At 37.7% G+C, this 21,240-nt stretch overlaps 1 protein-coding gene across 1 annotated transcript in view; it reads left to right on the plus strand.

Moving 5' to 3' along the window:
* plpp4 (phospholipid phosphatase 4) overlaps positions 1 to 21,240 on the plus strand; it is an 85,096-nt gene that overhangs the window by 45,839 nt on the left and 18,017 nt on the right. Inside the window, exons 2-5 of the mRNA XM_027165644.2 lie at positions 2,392 to 2,500; positions 8,076 to 8,166; positions 14,085 to 14,148; positions 14,589 to 14,713. Of these exons, the coding sequence (XP_027021445.2) occupies positions 2,392 to 2,500; positions 8,076 to 8,166; positions 14,085 to 14,148; positions 14,589 to 14,713 (389 nt within the window). The remainder of the gene's footprint in view (positions 1 to 2,391; positions 2,501 to 8,075; positions 8,167 to 14,084; positions 14,149 to 14,588; positions 14,714 to 21,240) is intronic.

Genomic DNA, 21,240 nt, shown 5'->3' on the forward strand with positions numbered 1-21,240 from the left:
GCTGCAGTATTGTAGTATCCATTAAACTTTGTTCAGTTCTCGCTACAGACTTGAAACAGACCCAGACACATGAAATTACACTTTGTTTAAAAAAAAAAAGCGCAGCTCAGTTTATTCGATACGTCAAGTATATTATAAATCCAGCCTTTGGCACAATCCTACTTCAGAACACTCGTGTTGTGCTGTTAGAATATAGAGTCTTCCCCTCTGGACAACTACAAAATATTGAATAGATTTGCTCCAGTCAAAATCAATTTTCTTTTCAGAATTAGATTTTCTACGAATCCTCAGTGTACTCTGCTTAAAATATAGTGAGTGGCAAAAATAAATAAATAAATAAATAAATAAATAAATAAATAAATAAATAAATAAATAAATAAAATATCAGACTTGTCTGGATTATAAATATAAATGAAACCTGCACAGATTATTCCCACTGGTCTTTTTCATGCAAACCAGCACAATCTCGATAATCTGTGTATTTAACCTCTTCACAACCTAGTACTTGCAAGAGCCACCTTTTCTAGCAATATTGGATATAAAGCTTTGCACGTTTTTTTTTTTTTTAGTCATCTTCAGCTGTTTTTCCCAGATTTGGTCCAGGTTCTTCAGTTTGCTCGTATGTTGTCTGGACTTTTTTTTTAAATTATATATATTGCATTTGGGCGCTCCATCCGTTTTCCAAAGGAATTTTGATATGACGGCCAGTTTCTGAGGAGCAAAAACATCTCCAGTGTATGATACTGCTACTACAGAGTTTCACCATAGGGATAGGGTTAATTTAGGTCAAGTCAAGAAGTTTTTATTGACATTTCAACCATATATAGCTGACGCGGTACAGAGTGAAATGAGGCAACATTTTCCAGGACTACGTTGCAACTTAAAACGACATAGAGCTAAGGACTTAAGTTGTCCTAGCCATATAAAGTGCACTGAGCGCAAGAGGCTTCGAGGCGTAGCCAGTGTTAGGTCTGTGCCACACACAGAGCTCTGAAGCTTGTCTTGGTATCATCATATAAAACACACATATCTACACTGGGTCTCTTTCATTCTTTCATATGGCTGATCTTATGCAATTAGCTAGACGCTGCAGCAGCTTCTAATTCCTCACTATTAAGGAAGCAGAGCTCAGGAAGTGAAATTCTATTATCTTATCTGTTAACTCTCCTTAGTCTTTATACTGTCTGTCACCTCCGCTGTCTCTGAACTGATGGCTCAACCGAGATGTTTTTTTTTTTGTTCAGAGCCGTTTTAATATTTAAGAGGTGAAAGCCAATTAGAGTGTGACTTTCTTTTGAAACTCTTGGCTTTGTCACAAAAAAAATGGAGGTGAACACTTTTGCAAGCCACAGATGGTTTGAGTGTTGCATGAGACTGATGGGGGCTGTATTACTGTTGCATGGACTGCAAATAAAGCTGCAGATGATGCAGGATCAAGTCAGATATATTTTGTGAATGTTGAATAGTCCTGTGTCACATTTTCTCATTTATTCTTCCACCGGATTAATTCGAGGCATTATTGTCAATAGGCATCTCATCTTTTTAGCTGTTTATAGGGGAATAAGAAATCATTTTCTAAAGCAAAGCAGAGTGTGGGCTCATTTTCATCTAGAAATTCAGTCTGTGTTTGTTTATACAGTGTATAATTCATTAACAGTTTACCATTTACTCTGTAGTTACAGGGAAAAAAGATCTCCTCAGAAAAGCTGACCAGATGCAGCCTGAGATGTTAATGGAGATGAATGAGTAACTCTTCTTTCCTTCCCTCCTTCCTTCCTTCTCTTTCCTTCCTTTTCATTGCTTCCTTCTCTCTTTCCTTCCTTCCTTGCTTCCTTCTCTCTTTCATTTCTTGCTTTCTTCTCTCCTTCCTTCCTTGTTTCCTTCTCTCCTTCCTTCCTTCTCTCCGTGCTTCTCTCTTTCCTTCCTTCCTTGCTTCCTTCTCTCTTTCATTCCTTGCTTTCTTCTCTCTTTCCTTCCTTGTTTCCTTCTCTCCTTCCTTCCTTCTCTCCGTGCTTCTCTCTTTCCTTTCTTCCTTGCTTCCTTCTTTCTCTGCTTCCTTCCTTGCTTCCTTCTCTCTTTCCTTCCTTCCTTCCTTCCTTCCTTCCTTCCTTCCTTCCTTCCTTCCTTCCTTCCTTCCTTCCTTCCTTCCTTCTCTCTTTCCTTCCTTCCCTTCTTGCTTCCTTCTCTTTTTTCTCACTTTCCTTTCCTGTCTTCTCTCTTTACTTTCTGTCTTCCTTTGTCTACTGTTCCTTCCTTCCTTGCTTCCTTCCTTCTCTCCATCCTACCTTCCTACCTTCCTTCCTTCCTTCCTTTCTTTCTTCTCTCTGTCTTTCCTTCCTTCCTTCCTTTCTTCCTTCCTTCCTTCCTTCCTTCCTTCTCTCCTTCTCTTAGGTTCACGGAGTTCCTGGAGCCATTTGAAAGAGTTATTCAGCCAGAAGAGCTGTGGCTCTACAAGAACCCTTTGGTAGAATCAGATCTCATCCCCAAGAGAGTCATGTTTGTAAGTCATGCATTTGGTTTGATTTGCTTAGACATTTTATTTATTTATTTCTATTGACCCTTGAAGAGGTCCTTGATTGGCCTGGAGTGTTATAATGCAGGAAGTGACCAGCGGCAAAGCTGCACTTGGTTTTCACTAAGGAAAGAAAGGAGATGGACCAGAGAATAACTATATAAATATACTGTAGCAGTTAGGAAACAGAGTGAAATTTGTGAAGTTGGGGAACCAGCTTAACAATTCAGTCAGCAAGGCATTAGATTAAATCGTATAAACATTTGACTTGAGCCGTGTACGCAATTATAGTCTCAACAGGATGCCATGTGAAGCTTCGGGAAAACAAAAATATACGCGATATGGAGATTATTTTTTATCAGTTCAGAATATAGTTCATTCTGATGAATGCGTTCTTTAGCTATGTCCCTAACACAGAGGTCAGGCAATAATCGGTACAGACGTACCAGATGTCCCAAGTCACCATACATGAGGAAATGAACACTTAAAAGCAAAATGTCTTCCAAAATATTTCACACCTGGCTTCTGGTATATATTTTTTTCTTCAACTTGCCTTTGCCTTTGACTAAAGTGTATTGAAACGATGCTGACAGTTGGATGGGGAAGCTGTCGGATGTTTGTGATGGACTACAGAAGCTCATTGTGAGACTGAGACGACTCGGTGTTTGTTAATACGTATGGAGATTTCTGGTACATCCTTTAACGCTTCAATTATAGGCTGTAGAACATCACATTTCACAAGCACAAACCTGATTTACTACATAGTAAGTCTCCTCTATGATTAGAGGTTAGCTTTATGACAAAATGTCTGAGAACACAAACAAAAGCTATTTGGATTATCTACATGCGAGAGGATGCAGAGCTGCTGATTCAACATAAACATTTGCATCTGCTGTAGCTGACGAAGGTGACGTAGCACCTTGTACTATTATTTTGAGTTATTTTTGAGTGAAAATCATCGAGGCTCTGCACGCTGTTGCACAGTGCCAGGGGAATTTTCTTGAAAAGCCCCAAAAAAGACTGACGTACACAGGAAAAGGTCACAACATCTGACAAATATAATATTTAAATAGAACCCATTTATTACATACATAAATCACTGCTGTCTTATGTCTGCACTAAATAATATGTCCTTTAATGATTGTTTTTGATATTATTTTAGCATACTGACTTGGTAGCTGTCTGTATTCGCATTTCTATCTGTTTACTGTTTCAAATGTTTGCATCTATACCTATCTAAGTGGGCGTGACTTCAACCTGAACGTTCTAAACCAAAGATTAGCTCAATCAGTTATTTTTTTTTGTTTGTACCTGCCTGTACCTGCCTATCCCATTTTCTAACAAACTGACTTGGTTCCATTGTACAAAATACAGGTCCCAGCCAATTAGAAGTCTAATCACTGCAGAGTCATGGAGGCTGGGGTTTAAACTAAAGATGAGTGAATGAATAAATCACATTCGCATTAATGCATGTGCTCTTTCTCGGTCCCTCAAGCTTCATATCCACTGACTGTATAAAACCGCCTGCTCGTATAACCCTTTTTTCTTTGTTCCAGTCCATTTCCATAGCTTTGGACTCAACCTAAATGCCTAAAATTGGTCAGTGCAGATTCCATCTGTACCTGTATTAGAACACATCATCTCTTTATTCTGAATAATACATTTGTATTGAGGTACACGACGCACCACGCTTCTCCTGTTTCTAAAAGGAGAGTCTGCATATTAGTGAAGATTGTCTTTATTGAGATCAGTAATGCCACTGTCATGTTCTTTATTGCCCCATCCTGGGCTTACTTCCAACAAACTGAGAGCTTGTCCACTTGTATTAATTACATTGGGATTTATTAATTTATTTACCCAACTGCAAGAGCTTGGATCACTTCGAGTTGTTTATTTAAAGAGGTTATCCTAGGAGAGCATGTCTAACTAACTTAGCTTTTAATATAATTACAAAATGTCATTTTAATGTCATTTTCTGTAAATTTCTCAGTGAACAAACACCTGTACAAGAGAAAATGACTTATTTTGGCTTTCGTCTTTGACGTTATCCCTGGTGAACCCGAAAGGTTTGAGAATACATTTCCAGTCTTATGAGCTATTGTTATATTTCATGTGTTTTATATTTGGTTCCAGTCCAGCAAATCCTGAACCATTTCCTGCCGTGAATAGACTCCTATTCTATTTGCTTTGTGTCATGTAGGTTTATTATAATGTATGTATAATTAGATGCAGGTTCCAAGCTAAGAAAATGAAAAATTTGAGACGTACTCTGATCATCTCGGCTCCTAGACCTGATCTGCGTGACATCAGATTTCTAACAGACGTGTGGGTATGTACATTTGGGTGGGCTACAAGGGGGACTGTATATTAGGGGAAACCCAACTGAGAGGATTCAGAAACTAGTTCGAAATGAAAGGGGACCGCTAGAAGTAAAAGGACATGAGGCAAAAAGTGAAGGCTGTTAAACCAGACTGATGTTTTTAAAAATATAACGAAGCACAGAAGTGGTACAGCTGAAAGTAATGAGACATGAATTATAGACAGGCGGTTTAAACAAACATCTACTAGTATTCGAATATAAATGGGCTGTTTGTCACGGACAGGAAGCGAGAAACGATTATTAATGTGAAAAGCATGTAGATTATGCAATCATTAATTTCTCAGTTTAAAAGCATACACTCATTTATCAGCTCGATCTAGCACATCCTAATTTATCACCATGTTGAACTAGATGAACTTATTTACTATAATGTAAGCACAGTGACTTGGATGCAATGAAGAAAATTTGTTGTCATGAAGGTGCATGTTTTTCACGGTTTCTTTATCTTGTTTTACAAAGAATACATTGGCGTCATCCTCGGTTATTACGTTATAATGTCTAACAAAAGATTGCTATGGTTACAGCTCTCTGTAAGCTCTCTTGCCATATAAGTCACACGTACTTAACACACACGCATAGGGTGCATGCATCAGGTGCGTTCCAGATTAATTCCCTCTTTATGCTTATAATAAGCTCTAATATTCTTGAAAGGCTTTACAGTAGATGTTGGATTGTGGCTGTGGGGTTTTCTGTTTATTGTTTATTTAACTACAAGAGCTTTTTATTTGTGATATTGAGTGAGGAGATCTGGGGTGCAGTCAGCGTTTCAGTCTCAATGGTGTTTACACCTCAGTAAGGATGAGGCCATGGAGTGTCTCCTATTCATGGAGCGCACTTTGTGCACGGGATGTTGTCATGTCGGGACAGGTTTGGGCATCTTAGTTCCTGTGAAGGGAAAATTGTAATGCTTCAGCGTGTAGAACTTTATTAATTGTAAAGGAGATGTTTACACTATTACCTGGTCTATAGTCTGAATATAAACATGACTTTATTCGGTAATAATCATTAAGTGTTGTATAACTCTTTATACGGCCTGTAACATTATTGCCTGTACGCCACACTGAGAACATGAGGATAAGAATGTGTGAGAACTTTATATTTGTGCCTTTAGTACGGTTATCATTCAGTAATCAAAAAAAAAAAAAAACAACTTTTATTTTATGCCTGCTTCAGAGCACATTCAGGAAATACACAAATATCTTATATAAAGCGTTATTATACTGTATACCAACCATATACAATTGTCTTGGTTTGAAAGTAAATATCTGTATTATTCAATGTTTCTCTACTTGAGATTACGAAGACTGTGTTTCGTTTTTTGCCTTACACAATTTCATGCAACTTCAGGCACACATTTTGCCTTTAGCCTTATGGTACTTAGGCCAGTGACTCAGGATAGCAAAAGAATGAACAATTATTTTCCTTTTACCCCTGTCACATACACAAAGACGTGGAAACAAGTACATAGCAGCTACCGGGTGACAAAAAAAATATCCCAGCATCCACAGTTGATGAACTCGATCATTGAATATTATACCGTAGGATGCAATAGAGAGGCGACGGAAAAGCTTAGCGATGTTATGAAAGAAAAACAACAAAGGCAACGGCTTGGAAATGTGCAAAATGACACTGGCAAGACTTTGCAAGATATAACAAACTAATCCTGTTAGTCAAGATTAAAAACAGACATTAATGTGACACCTCCAAACCATCTGCACGATTAAAACAGGATTAGTCATGTCAATTATGGTAATTTGTTTTTATTTAAAAAGCTCCAGCATACAAGGAGTCTCTTCTATCCGAAGCCTCCAGCCCACTAGCCATTAATTACAGCAGGTAAAGGTCATGCTGGTGCTGAGCAAAAAGGGAAAATAATGAACACATTTGCAGGTTGGTAGTAATTACTCAGGCAGAAGAAGAAAAGAACAAAAAAAAAAGCCCCTGGTCTTGTGTTAAGTGTAAGTGGATGTGAACTGGGAGTCTTTCAATGTTGTGCAGGAGGATTAATGGTAGCACAAAACCTCAGACCAAATGAGCAGTTTCTCAATTTTATACACTTCACACCGAAAGTTTTTTTTTTTTTTTTTGTAGTTCTTTGTAAATATTGTTTCATTTTAGAATGATGCATCGCTGCGAGATCTCACTGAGACGTGTAATATTATGCAAAATTATGCAAAGTATAATATTACGCTTAGAACTAGTGTTGTTTTGATGGTACTGTACAAGCCCAAATCCCACAGAAATGTGGAAATGAGATTGAGTTTCATCATGAAAACTGTTGAGTAAGCTGATCTGGGTTTATTTCATAATGATCGGTTACTACAGAAATTTATTACATAACATAAATATATAAGTATAAAAGTTGTACTCATCACAGGTTACTATATAATAATATCGCAAATAATTAAATAAGTAAATATGTGAATTGTAAATGTCTTGAAAAGACATATAATTCAAAATATGAATTGTAAAAGTAAATCTCTCTCTCTCTCTCTCTCTCTCTCTCTCTCTCTGTGCATATATATATATATATATATATATATATATATATATACACACACACACACACACACACACACAATTTATTTCTTTTAAATCTAACAATTTCAGAAGTTTCTTAATTCACAATACATGTTCTACACAAAGACTAAATATCTCTTGGGCTCTTAGCAATTTGCAGTCTGAAGAATCTTTAGCCTTCGTGATCAAAATGTTCATCATCATTCATCATTGCCACTCTGTATGCATCAAACATAGCCTGAGCATCTGATCCTGAACCTTTTTTTTTTTTTAACACATTTGAAATATGAGCTGCTTGAGCAGATGGCAGTTAATAAGACATTATCTTCATCCCTTTTTTTTCTGCCACTATTGAAACACTGATTTGAGGAGTATTTGTTCCAGGGGATGAATCTTTTAGTAAGTTTAATATTATGCAATTTAGTTAAGTTATTTTTCCTTCCTGGAAAAGAGCCAGGATTTCTAGAATTTTTAGCGTATTAGAATTATTGATTAGATGTTAAATGCAGCTGTGAAGCAGTTGCGGGTAATAATGAAAGTGTAATTCAAGTAAAAGGAGCTACTTACAATTTACATGCTTAATATATAGATCATATACACGTCCGACATGAATAGCAGTAGATTCTTTCGCATTATGACTTTTTTTTCTCCTTACACATGCAGGCTATATCATTCCTGACTCCTCTGGCTGTGATCTTCGTGGTAAAGATCATACGACGAACAGACAAGACCGAAATCAAAGAGGCATGTTTGGGTAAGTCCAGGAGAATAAAAGCTCTTACCTTTTTTAGTTCTAAGGAAATCCACCATTGGTAAAGATTTACTGCTGTTTCCTTGTTCCTTTTCCGAGAACCAATTTATCGCACAGCTCGACTCTAATTGTTGTATTTTATTACTGTTCTCCTAATGGCTGATTATGTCTTTAGAAAACCTTTATGGACAATGTAAGCAATCATGTTTTTCTCATTGCATCGATGTACCTTGTTATAGCCTTCGAAGAGAAACATAACGGAAAAATGTAATCAGTCTATCTGTTGGTTGAAGTGATTTTATATTCTACAGTATATCAATTCTTTAAAAATGCGTCACCCTCAAACAATAAGAACAAGAAGCTTTTGGGAAAGATGCACAACCTGAATCCTTTATTCCTTTAGGGCCAAAATAAACGTATACAAGTTGTATAATTATATGATTGTGTGACTTTTTCCATAAGTGTTCACACATGGAACTGTTCCTATCGGTAACATGCGGCCCAATGCGTGCGATTCTCATCCTCAACAGAGTATAGTTTCGGCACCTTGATCAATCCTTATCCTTATCCGAGCAGGATATAAAAATTCTAATCAGTTTTTATTCTCAGAGGATCTGTTTTCACTATTGATTTTCCTCCTCAATGAAGAACAGTATCAGCACATGAATGAATATTTTCCCCATTTCTAGCCTTTTAGTCATGTGAGGCTTACATATACACAAACCTGCTACTGATTCCTGTCTGTTCTGGATAGAGATTCAAAGCATTTAAGAGCACAGACTTTTTCTGCCTTACAGATTAAATCATCTAATTAGTTTCTAGAAATATTTGTGGCTGCTACTGTATATTCCCATTTGTCCCACATATACAGTAGCTAGGAAAACATAGCTGTCTAAACTAATTCATTTGGAGATTTAATTTATCTTTTTATTTGTATAAAAAGATAAAGATGAACATCGAAGCCAAGCCACATGGTTCAGAACATGTATAGTTTTGACAGACGTGCGTAACAAGTGCAGCTCCAACTCCAATGTCTGCGGCATAGCTAATATAGCTAACGTTAATATAACTAGCAAAGCAACTTCATGAGCTCTTGATCTTGTATGAAGTGCTTTTTACATTGATTGAGAGTCCCTTGGTCCCTGTTTATGATGGCAATCCACTTATTATGACAGTAAAGTGCCAATAAAACATCTAAACCTGTTAAGTTCCCTGTTTAAGTGCTGTCTCATGAGGCACACCAAAAAAAATCCACCCAAGTTGATGGCCGTGACATAGCGGTGCTCTTGTATAGACTACACAGGTGGGGGGGCTACATCGCTGTTGATCAAACAATGAATCAAACAACCTTCTGTTTGATCTGTTCTACGATTTGTACAGCAGTTAGTGTGAAGTAAACTATTTCCTGATTTAAATCGAATGAAAGCGACAGGAGTCAAGCTGACGAACAGCGGACTCACCCATCCATTCCTCGCTTAATCACGCTCATGCTGTTGAAGTGTGATCATTTCTTTACAGTTGCATTTAGTAACTCGTGAGAATGAACTCTAATGGCAAAACGAAGCTCTGATTCAAGTTGAAATTACTTCAAAGCCGTTTCAGATATTACGGATTTTCAACTGCTCGTTAAAACGCGAAACAAAGTGCATTAATTATTTAATTATTACACCTCCTCAAGTTCGGTTTGATCAAGCAGTCCTCGTCACGCCCGACACAAACTCTGTCAGGAGGTTAGACATTTCATTGCAAGCATGGCCTTCAGGCGTCCATTTAAATTCCGTTTCAATCTTTTATGCTTTATTTATTTATTCATTTTGGCACCAAGACCCTATGTATTATTATTTGCTTTGTTCTGTATCAATGCTCAAAGGAGCCTGAAGCACAACAGAAGCCATTAGGGTAGAAAACTGAGAACAAATCCAATTAAACCGAGCCAGTGAGAGAAAACTATTGCTCAGTACAGCACTTCACAGATTAAAATCTTACAGAGTGTTAAATATTACAATTATAGAGTCAGGAAAGCATAAAAAGAGATTCTATTACAGCAAACGTGAGCTGGAATTCTTTTTGGCAAATTTAGAAGGGTAATAGTGGCATCACGATGGAGTAAACGGGCCTTTGCAACAATCTGCTGCTCGGATGATTCACCATTGTACAGTGGGTTTAGGTGATGGTGTTGTATTACGATTATTGCAGAACAGAATATACACTGAAATGAAACGAGTCCAGAGATGGAGAGAGAGAATAAGTGAATGAGTGAGTCTTTACTTTCCGAGTGATTACAGGGGGGAAGTGGTAGCCTAGTGGTTTAGGTCCTGGACTGCCAATCGGAAGGTTATGAGATCGATTCCCACCTTCGCCAGGCTGCCACTGCTGGGCCCCTGAGCAAGGCCCTTAACCCTCAATTGCGAGATAAAAAATAATAAAGCGAGATAAAAACGTAAGTCGCACTGGATAAGGGCGTCTGCTAAATGCTGGAAATGTAAATGAGACAGAAAGTCATTAGAGATTTTAAAGAGAAATGAATAGTGCACTATAGCATAAGACATGGTGTTGCTGTTAATACATATCATTTTAATTCATATCTCACCTCAACATCATGTTCATGTCTATAATATCGGCAGAACCTGAGAGATAAATAACTGATTTCAGTGCTCACATGAAGACACGAAGATGGACTGTTAAGTTTTTATAAAAGGAACACTTTTAAGCTCAGCTGGGATTTTTGCCTTGTTTGAAGATTTGGCACATGATGAGACTGAGGAGTGGATCATCGGTTTATTTCGTTTGCCCGGTGCAATTGCAGTTTTTTTTTTCCTTTAGGTCTTTTACTTACAACAACAAAGAGAAATTGACGACGAGACGAGATAATGACACGTCTTAGTTTTTTTGTATCGCTCAGGCTGTGAGATTACATCACATCAAGATGGAATGCAGAAAAAGCAAAAAAAAAAAAAGCACAGCAGTTTCATGTCAGCACAGTGCCGCAGACTGTAATTGGCTAAACAGCATGCGCACTCTAAATAATTTTGGTTTTGTTGCTCCATCAGCAGTATCTTTACTCGATAGTGAGTAGATCATCTTGGACCTTTTGGTATGTTCCATGTCGTCTGAAACGATGTCTGTGGGCGCTGTGCTTTGTACAGAGAACTTGTGTGTGTCATATATGGTGAGTTGAGGGTGTGTGTTTATGCGATTCAGCACGGCCGTGTTTAGTACAGCTGCCTTGTAACACCGTGTCCAGGTGGATCTTCGGCATAAATTTAGCATTTGTTTTACACACATTTTCATAAATGAGTCTCTTGGTAATTTGCTTTACCAAAGAAATATAAGATGTTCCATATAGTCCAGCTTTTTGATCTGCCTTTGGGAAAGAAGAAAAATAATAATAAATAAATAAAATAAAAGGGATGATAACTATAAAACAATTCATTCATGCCTCGACATCATCAAGAAAATGTTGTTTGAGACGTGTGGTAGATATGTCAAGCAGAATGAATAAAGATTAGCCAAGCAATTTGTTGTAGTGCAAACCATTTATTACCTTTTTTCGAAAATCCTAAAGTGAATCATGGTCAAACAGACATCGCAGGTCGATCAGCGGGGAAAATGATGCTCAGAAATGAACCCAGAAATGTGAGACCTTCTAAGGAATGATAGCGAGAGGTCACAGTGTATAGACACAGACAAGTAAACGTGTGGTAATGAGAAGCAGCTGTGGGATTTCAAGTCAGGGTTTCCCGCAGAAAATTTGTTAGTTAAGGCGGTAGGGGTGGGCGGGGCTAGGGGCGGGGCTAGGGGCGGGGCGGCACTTCTTTGCTAGATAGACCACAGACCTCTGTACTACATTTAACAATTATTTATTTAACACTAAATATAAAATTTAAATAACAAATGAATATAAAGGACAGACCTGTTTGTCTTATGTGCTAACGGAGCTAACGTGTCTATAACGAAAGAATATAACATAAGAAGACACTATGAAACGAAACATTATGAGAACTATAAGGACCTGGACGTAAAGCAGAAGCTCCAGAAGGTGGAGGAGATGAAAAAAAGTCAGGTTTCCCAGCAGAATATGTTCATGAAAGCAAAATCAAAAAGTGAAGCTGCTGTAAAGGCTGTAAAGCTTTATTGTGGCAGCAGAGATCGCAGAATCTGCCCGGACCTTTAATGAACACCACTGATGTGTCTTTTATTTCGAATTTAATTTCTTATGTGTTTGTAATATCAAGCTCTGGTTGTTCCAAATCCTGTATTTAAGCAAAACTAAAGTTTGTTTCTATATGAAAAAGGTTGAACATTACATATCATTTGCAGTTAATTTTTCAATAAATATTCAGTTTGGCCCGTGACTTTATCTCAGTTTTATATTTTGGCCCACTGTGAATTTGAGTTTGACACCCCTGTTCTAGACAGTGACGGACCACGTCTTTCTCTCATTTCGGCCGTGTGGCGCGCGTGTGCGCTCATTCACACCGAGATGCACTTGACGGCCTTTTGTGCAGCGGAATTATTATTTTTTGGACGACCTAGTTAAGGCGGTAGGGTTTCCCAGCTTAGGCGGGCCGCCTTAACTGAAAAGCGCTGCGGGAAACCCTGCAAGTGAATGAGAGCATGGACTGTGGACTGGATTAGCATTGCTGTCTGGATTAGCATTTAGCATTAGCATGCCTGGCAGCATTTCAGAATCGGAATCAGGTTTATTGGTCAAGTGTGTTGACACACACACGGAATTTGGTTCCAGCGGTTTGTGACTCTCAAAAGTACAGACATAAATAACACTATACTATACAGACTATACAGACTATACAAGACAATGCAGACGATGAGATACAATATAGACAGAATGAGTATTAAATATAAATATAGAATATGACTGATCGGTTATGTACATAAAGTGTGGGAGTGCAAATAACAATATTGTGCAATATTATGCTTTTTGTACAATATATAGCAGCAGTAGTGTGTGTAATATATACAGATGATGTGATGCCTGACAGTTCTGATAATGCAGCACTTATAGATATGAAGCAGTGAATATAATTATGGTGAATTAACACGTCATTTTAACACGTTATGGAGAATAAGGAGTGTAACAGATGATTGAGACAACAAGCTGAAATACAGCAAATTCTTCATTATGCACATACTAGAAAATATCAGACAAAGGGAGTTTTTTGCAGACAGGTAGAATTAATAAATAATATTCAAAGTTGCGAGGAAATAAAAAAAAAAAAACAAAGCTTAAACATCAAGGGATTAGAATATTATAATACTAAGACTATAATATAATACAGGTACCACAGGACAAATCTGTTAGTTTAGGGTTAGTTTATAAAGTTGTAGAATTTTCAGATACATTGCAAAAGTGAAATTAATTAAATATATATATATATATATAAATATATATATATAAATATATATATATATATATATATATATATATATATATATATATATTCAATTAATTTCACTTTTGCAATGCATCTGAAAATTCTACAACTTTATATACTGTATATATATATTACATATAATAAAAAATTTTTTTTTGGATAAGTGACATTTTAAATCACTGTTACTTTCAACATCAATGAACTGTTTAATTATAGACAGAGTCACAAAGCAGCAATAATGATGCAGATATAGAACCGTAATCGAACAGCCAGACTTAAGACTCCCCGAGACGTCAGGAAGAACCAGTCCACTTCTGGGTGAAACTACCATACAAGCTTGTAAACAAGTGTGAGCTGATTTTTACTAACAGAGTGAATTACACTCCAGAGCATTAACGTAAACAGATATAACTCCAATGTAAGTGGTATTACTGTATGCTCTCTAAGCTTCGCATGGATATTAGTCATTTGTCTGAATGTTTTTTATTTTTCTGTCTAAAATCAAATATATCTTCTGTTCTACAGCTGTGTCTCTTGCACTAGCGCTGAACGGCGTCTTCACAAACACCATTAAGTTGATAGTTGGCAGGTAATACACCGTTTCGCTTTGTATTTCTGTTCGCATCAGCATTTCTCATTGTATTAATGACATCTTCTAAACTGATGTTATGCAAAACTTTGTCTTGCCAGTACGTAAAGTAGCAGAACTATGCGGAAACGAAAAAGAAATAGAGTAAGCCATAAAATAAAATAAGTATTGTATAAGCTTTATTGGATTCATGGCAGTTTCTGTAAGTCTGGCTCATTTTAACTGACATGTATTTACCATGCATTTAAAGAAATCCAAGCCTGACGTTTCATTACATTACTGGCCCGGTAATAAATTGAATCATTATTACTATATTATATTATTATACAGAAGTGTGCATTTAATCTATAATCAAATAGCAAATACTTAAAATCCAAGGGAAGTCTAATTGATCCCAATATTTTAAACCCAAGGGCTTTTACGCTTATTTTACATTGCAGGCCAAGACCAGATTACTTTCACCGCTGCTTCCCAGACGGCCAGATGAACGCGAAAATGCTGTGCACAGGAGATCCGGGTCTGGTGTCTGAGGGCCGGAAGAGTTTTCCCAGCAGCCACTCTTCCTGTAAGTGTAATATCTCTTTGAAACACCTTGGAGAGTGTATTGTGCTGATGCGCACACTATTTATTTCTGTAAGTAACTTTAGTCGCCTCAGGAGTCCAAAACTTTCATAGGCTGACTCTATTGTCCAGTCAGTGACTGGGTAAATGAAATGGTTTGAGCTTTAAAAAGCTATTTTGAAGTTCAGCAAAAGAAAGAGGTTTATTTAATAGAAAATCATGATCCTGGATGAACAGGTCACAGAGACGGACGACGGCGAATAAAGTCGGCTTTCTTGTACGACCTGTCGAAATATGTAGATTCCTGTAGGCGTCGGGATTTTATTGAAGCCGAGCACTTGATACACAAACAAACAAATAAATAAATAAATGACATTTTACATTTTGTAAAGCCTCTCTTTTTGATGACTTCACTTTGCATTACATGACAGACAGTAACTGCAGTTTAAAGAGTCTATTAGAGAGGTAGCTAGCTTTTTTGTTATATTTTAGCAATACAAAACGCTGTGCTGAGTCAGGTTGCAGTACACCGAACATTACTTCACCCCAAACAAGGACACACCATGGTTTAAATACACAAACTAATCAGGAAACACATGGGATCAACCAATGACAGGCCACGGATGGAGACATGAATCGAAACACATGGAAAAAAAGCACAACACAGAATTGCTAACAATGACATGCCCCAGTTTACTTTCATTTACATCCAACTGAAATGAATCACACACAGATTTATGCAGGTATTGTGATAATGATTTAATCCAGAAAACCTTCAGCAAGTTAGGATAATAGGGATAATAACTGATCTGAAAGAAAATTGGTATCAAAACTTGCTGAAAATACATAATTATTTTCTTAAAGGTAGGGTCTCCGATTTTTGAGAAATGCTTCAGAAAACTGAGTCGGGCCGAAAACTAAACAAAAATCAAAACAAACGTGTAGCCAATGAGCAAAAAGGGGCGGGGCTTTTCAATATGCATAGAGTGTCCAGTGCGCATGTGTGACATTAGCAGAAAACGGTTTTAACATTGACATGGAAGATAAAAACAAAGAAAGAAAGCGAAGAAAGGCTTACGATAAAGCAAGTAGTAGGATGTGTTAATATAGGATCAGCTTGCCAGCACTGGAGAGAACTGAAGGAGCAGGAAGTTGGCCGCATAGTAACAGGTTGGAGTTTCCCGAGTCAATAACTCCTGAGCTAAACGCTGTTACTCCACAAATAACATCTCTTTTCTGTCATAGTAATGTAGAGAGGCAGCTACAACCGGGTTTTGTGTAGTAACAGTGTTTAGCTCAGGAGTTATTGACTTGGGAAACTCAACTTTACTTAAGACGGTGAGGCGTTTTTTTCCTTCTCGATAGGTGAGTTCGTGGTGAACTGAAATGACTGGCATAATAAAGGCATCTAAAATGTTATTAGAGTGTGATTTATAGAAATCACAAATACTTCAGAAATACTTGTGTGTATATTTACCCTGAAGCCAAACCTGATAAACTCTAGTTGATACTGTTTACAGTGTGACCATGTTGATCTCACAGTCACTGTACAGAGCTGGACCTGCTAGAAGTTGAGAGGGTATTTTTTGGTCTATTTTCACCAGTCATACGTGGGGAATTAAAACCTGCACCACCACCTCGAACCTGGCATTTAGTCTAAGCACAGATGACACCATAAAACTGGCCTCTACAGCGCATAGCAAAGCTGCGTGTCATTTTGATCTAGTAGCTGTGCATCATCGTAACCCCAACAGAAGCAACACTAATGCTTTGCTTTACAGGCAGAAAATACAGCATCTGTCTGCGCTTCAAACTTGCAGTAATCCACAGCCAGAGCTGCATTTTGCATGCTATTAACAGTTTTCTTTAAATTCATTATAAGCTTAAATTCCTAGCAGGCCATTTACTGTACGTGTTTTAACAAGTTTAATAAAAAATAGTGACTACCGATATTTAATGAGTGGTGAATAATAAAGACCCTTGGTCTTATTCTATTTATGCGATTCTATTTAAATATATCCAAAATAACGCTCATTCATTTATGAGAACTCAAATATAAAAGAGCTCGTAATGCTGATTAACAGGTTTCTGTGAATAAGGCTTAATATTTGGCACATTCCCTTTTCTCTAGTGTATAAGATCAATTCAAATCAAATGGCTTGTTTGTCATGTATTTCATGCATGAGTTCAAAGAAAAAAACCAAGGCTGAAAAAAAAGGGAATTTACAAAGCTTAGACTTCACACATTATTAGAACTGTCATAAGGAACTGATCTGTAGGTGCAGACTCTTCGGAAACAGGCGAAATGACGTCTGTAACCGCTGATATACCCTTTATTCTGTGTAATTGTCTGAATTTTGTGACAGCATAGGCAGCTAATAGCACAAAAGTATACTTGTGTGCAATCTGTTGCTTCACGCCAAGGGGATGAAGGATTGAATAGCCACCAAATAACAGAAACAGTTGGGCAAGCAGGCCAGGGCACATACTGTACTGTACTCAACCTCGAGAGCATATAGGTTTGAAATATTAATGCAATTCACTGACTTTTCTCAGCTGTAGAGCTGGTCAGGGAAAATAAAAAAAGCATCTTAAGCACATGACACTTTAGGTCCACGTCTTCCACTGGCCAATATGGCAAGGTGAATAAACGGTGGGATTCACACAGTGGGATCATTGACAAACTTGCACCTTGGCTCATGACCAGTTTTTTTCTTTGGTCGAAAAAAGTAGGAAATTTAACCTTAGCTGACAATCAGCTGTTTAACAATTTCTTTTAACTTTTTCAATGTACTTTTCAACACTTATTATATCGCATAGTGTAGTTCTTCCATAAGTGTTTCCCCCTAAATTTAAAAAGTTTTATTTTAGCAAAGAAAAAAAACCCAAAACACTTAATTTCAGTGAATCAGCATTTTCTTGTGTGCATATCTAATTGTTAACCCTAATTCGAGTAGCTCTATGTAATCGAAAAACTTCATTAAAAAAAAAACAGCACTGAAAATGAAACAGAATCCGATCATCGGCGCTCCTGAACATCCCACTCGAATGCAGAAGGAAGACCTGGGAGCTGTATGTGTAAGCACCAGGTGGGCTTTGCGAAGTGAAAATTGCCTGTATATTATTAACACAGACATCAGCAATTCTAACTAAATGCATTCGCAGCCTGTCGAAACTTTTTAACCTTCAAATCTTTCGTGGCGGTGGGTCGAACAGATAAGCGCTTCTTCCCAAATGAGACCCAAAACTTTCAATGATTTGTGACTAACTGTATTCTCCTACCAAGCCTGGGATGGAGTGGAAAGTTATTTATATGCTTATGTGATATTCTAGCTTTTTTTTTGTGATATTGACAGTGAGAAATCTTTATTTCAGCACCTAAGAAGCCACTCCAGTGTCCTAAACTATGCCATTAAGAAGTTAGAGATGCAGAATTAATGAACACATCAGTATTCGTATCAGTGTTTACCATTTATCATCGCAATACCGCAAGACATTATAATATGAACAGTCGATGACAGGAAAAATCTTCTACGAAAAAAATTTTGTTCCTTTGAATTCCTAGAAATAAGCAAAGTTGTACCTTTTAACTAAGGAACCAGGTTGATCATGTGACCGAATGGAGTGGGATTTAGCTCAGGTATATACAGTAGACAGGGGGAAAATTCTCTCCCTCTCTCTCTCTCTCTCTACCGCTTATCCGAACTACCTCGGGTCACGGGGAGCCTGTGCCTATCTCGGGTGTCATCGGGCATCAAGACAGGATGATACACCCGGGACGGAGTGCCAACCCATCGCAGGGCACACACACACTCTCATTCACTCACACAATCACACACTACAGACAAATTTCCAGAGATGTCAATCAATCTACCATGCACGTCTTTGGACCGGGGGAGGAAACTGGAGTACCCGGAGGAAACCCCCCGAGACACGGGGAGAAAATGCATACTCCGCACACACAAGGCGGAGGTGGGAATCGAACCCCCAACCCTGGAGGTGTGAGGCAAACGTGTTAACCACTAAGCCACCATGCCCCCCGGGAAAATACACAAATACTGCATTCATGTCTATTAGGATGGGATAAAAAACATGGCACTAAACAGAAAGAAGATATGGAGTAATGTAGACCTGGCAAAAGTGTGTAGATGGAATATCTACAGTGCTAACCTTTAATCTATTATAGATCAACTAGGCATTAGTTTTATGAATGTACCTGTCTTGATGGACGTCGCTCATGTGTGTTTTTATTTGCACAATACACGAACGATAACTCAACGATCTTCAAAATAAACGTAGCAGCTTTTGTGTTGTTCTCGCCTTTTACACACTTAGCTCATTTCATTAATTAGGCACAGGAGGAAAAAAAAACACCTCCCTCTCACTGCAGAGACACAGCGCAAGCCCCGCCCCTTCCTGCCACAGTACAGTGTGTGTGTGTGTGTGTGTGTGTGTGTGTGTTAATTAGCATGGTATATGGTCATGTGGCAAAAACATTGTGGTGTGTTAAGTAGATCCCAGGATTTACATTTGACATAAATTAGTTTCCTTTTAAATAGCCAGACTAGAGCATTGAGAATATCTCGGCGTGTCTTTCAGAATTCTAAGCACCAATAACACACGGACCTGATAATGAAACGCTGCAGCCGGGAAACAGCATCGAGTAGCAGCACTTAGTTGATTTCTCAGTACAAATGTCAAGAGGGCATGCATAACCAAAATGCATGGATGTAATTTAGCGTGCAGCGTGTGCATCAATCTGAATCTCTGTATGAATATGAATGAACCTTGTACATGTTAATGACTTTCGTCAAAAGTGAAAGTGTGTTTAAACGAGTGGATTGAGCCGTAATTTTTAGATTCTGTTTTTTTTTTTCTCTTTTGATTAGGAGCGTTGTGGTTTAATCACCTGAGGACAGAATTATAAGTAGTTTAGAGATTTGTTGCATTTTGATTTGTTGATTTGTGTAACAATGGAAAAGACAGGAGGCAGTTGTCGAGACTAGATCTTCTTTATACTGGTAGCAAAGAGGTTATGTACAGTAGATGTGTAGAGCTTATTTTTCTTAATGACGTTCTTTCACTGGAGAGTTCATTCATTCATCATTAAAGCTAACAGTTTGATTCTGATAAGTAGATAGAATCAGTTGGTGTGAGCTACAGTAGAAATACACCCAGTATAGGACCTGAGGCACACACTCATTCACACCTAGAGGATGTTTAGCTACAGTAGTACACCTAATGGCATGTTTTTGGGAGGTGGGAGGAAATCAGAGAGCCTGTAGGAAACCCAAGGACATGGGGAGAAAATGTCTCTAATAGTACTCTAATGAGCACAGTCTGGTTCCTCGTATCTTCTAGAGTAGTATTTCCTTTCTACTTCTGTCTCTGGCTCATACATTTTCCTTTGCCATTTTGTCTACAGTTCCTGCTTTCGGCTCTCTGTGAGTCTTAGATTTTATGGATTTTTCTGGGATTCACTAAATGGCTGGTTGTTGTCCATCAACATAATCACATGGTATGAGATAAATCAGTGAGAATAAAACAACAAATTTTTCATAACGGTGGAAATCTTTAGGTTTGTCCTAAGAAAACATTTACGCAAAACCTTCCATTGCCTTTAGCTAAAAGTTCTATACGGATAAAAAATGACCGAAACATCGGATCAAGACTTAGCTTAATACAGATATCTATTTAAAATATTTCTTTCATTTAATGACTAGTGGAAGTTGTATTACATGAGGAAACGTCACTGTAACCGACAGTGTGATGAGTGCATGTGTTATAGAGAACAGTGGAGGCTGCAAATTTCATTTAATGCACCTTAGTTTTAAGTAAACGTAGTTTTAAATAAACTGCAAAAAGTTCTATTCATGATACTCACCGATCTCTGCAGTGTTCCACTAAGTAGAAGTGTCTTTGCAGCGCCGGGATGAACTTAATTAGTTACTATATCAGAGCAGTAGATATATGAGGCGGATTTGAGTTTTGTCGGAGTCGATTTCAATCTGTACAAGATCAGCGCAAGGGTATTAGCTTTTGCAATGTTCCCCGTAGATCTTAACAAGTTAATCGTTGAAAGAAAGTAAGTTTTATTGCAATACCGCTTCTGTTTAATTAAAGGGTCCAATCATATTTCTGCACATCTGTACAAAAACCTAGTAAGTGTATTTATTATCCTTGATGCACTGTATGGCCAAGAGCTTGTGGACACCAGCTAATCACAGCCATATGTGGTTCTTCACCAAACTGTTCATCAATGTTAGAAGCACACAATAATATAGAAACTTTGTAGCTACAGTATACAGTTTTCCTTTACTGGAAAAAGAGGACTTTTTTTTAAATGTCAGTTTATATGACTTAAGGGTTAAGAGCCTTGCTCAGAGACCCAGCAGCGGCAGTCTGGTGGACCTGGGATTTGAAGTCACAACCTTCTAATCACTATTCCAACACCTTAACACCTAAGCTACAACACCAACACGTCAGTTAACTTCTGATCTCACTAATGCTCTTGTAGCTGAATGAGCACAA

Source organism: Tachysurus fulvidraco, chromosome 4 (genome assembly GCF_022655615.1).
Source record: "Tachysurus fulvidraco isolate hzauxx_2018 chromosome 4, HZAU_PFXX_2.0, whole genome shotgun sequence".
Lineage (NCBI taxonomy): Eukaryota > Metazoa > Chordata > Actinopteri > Siluriformes > Bagridae > Tachysurus > Tachysurus fulvidraco.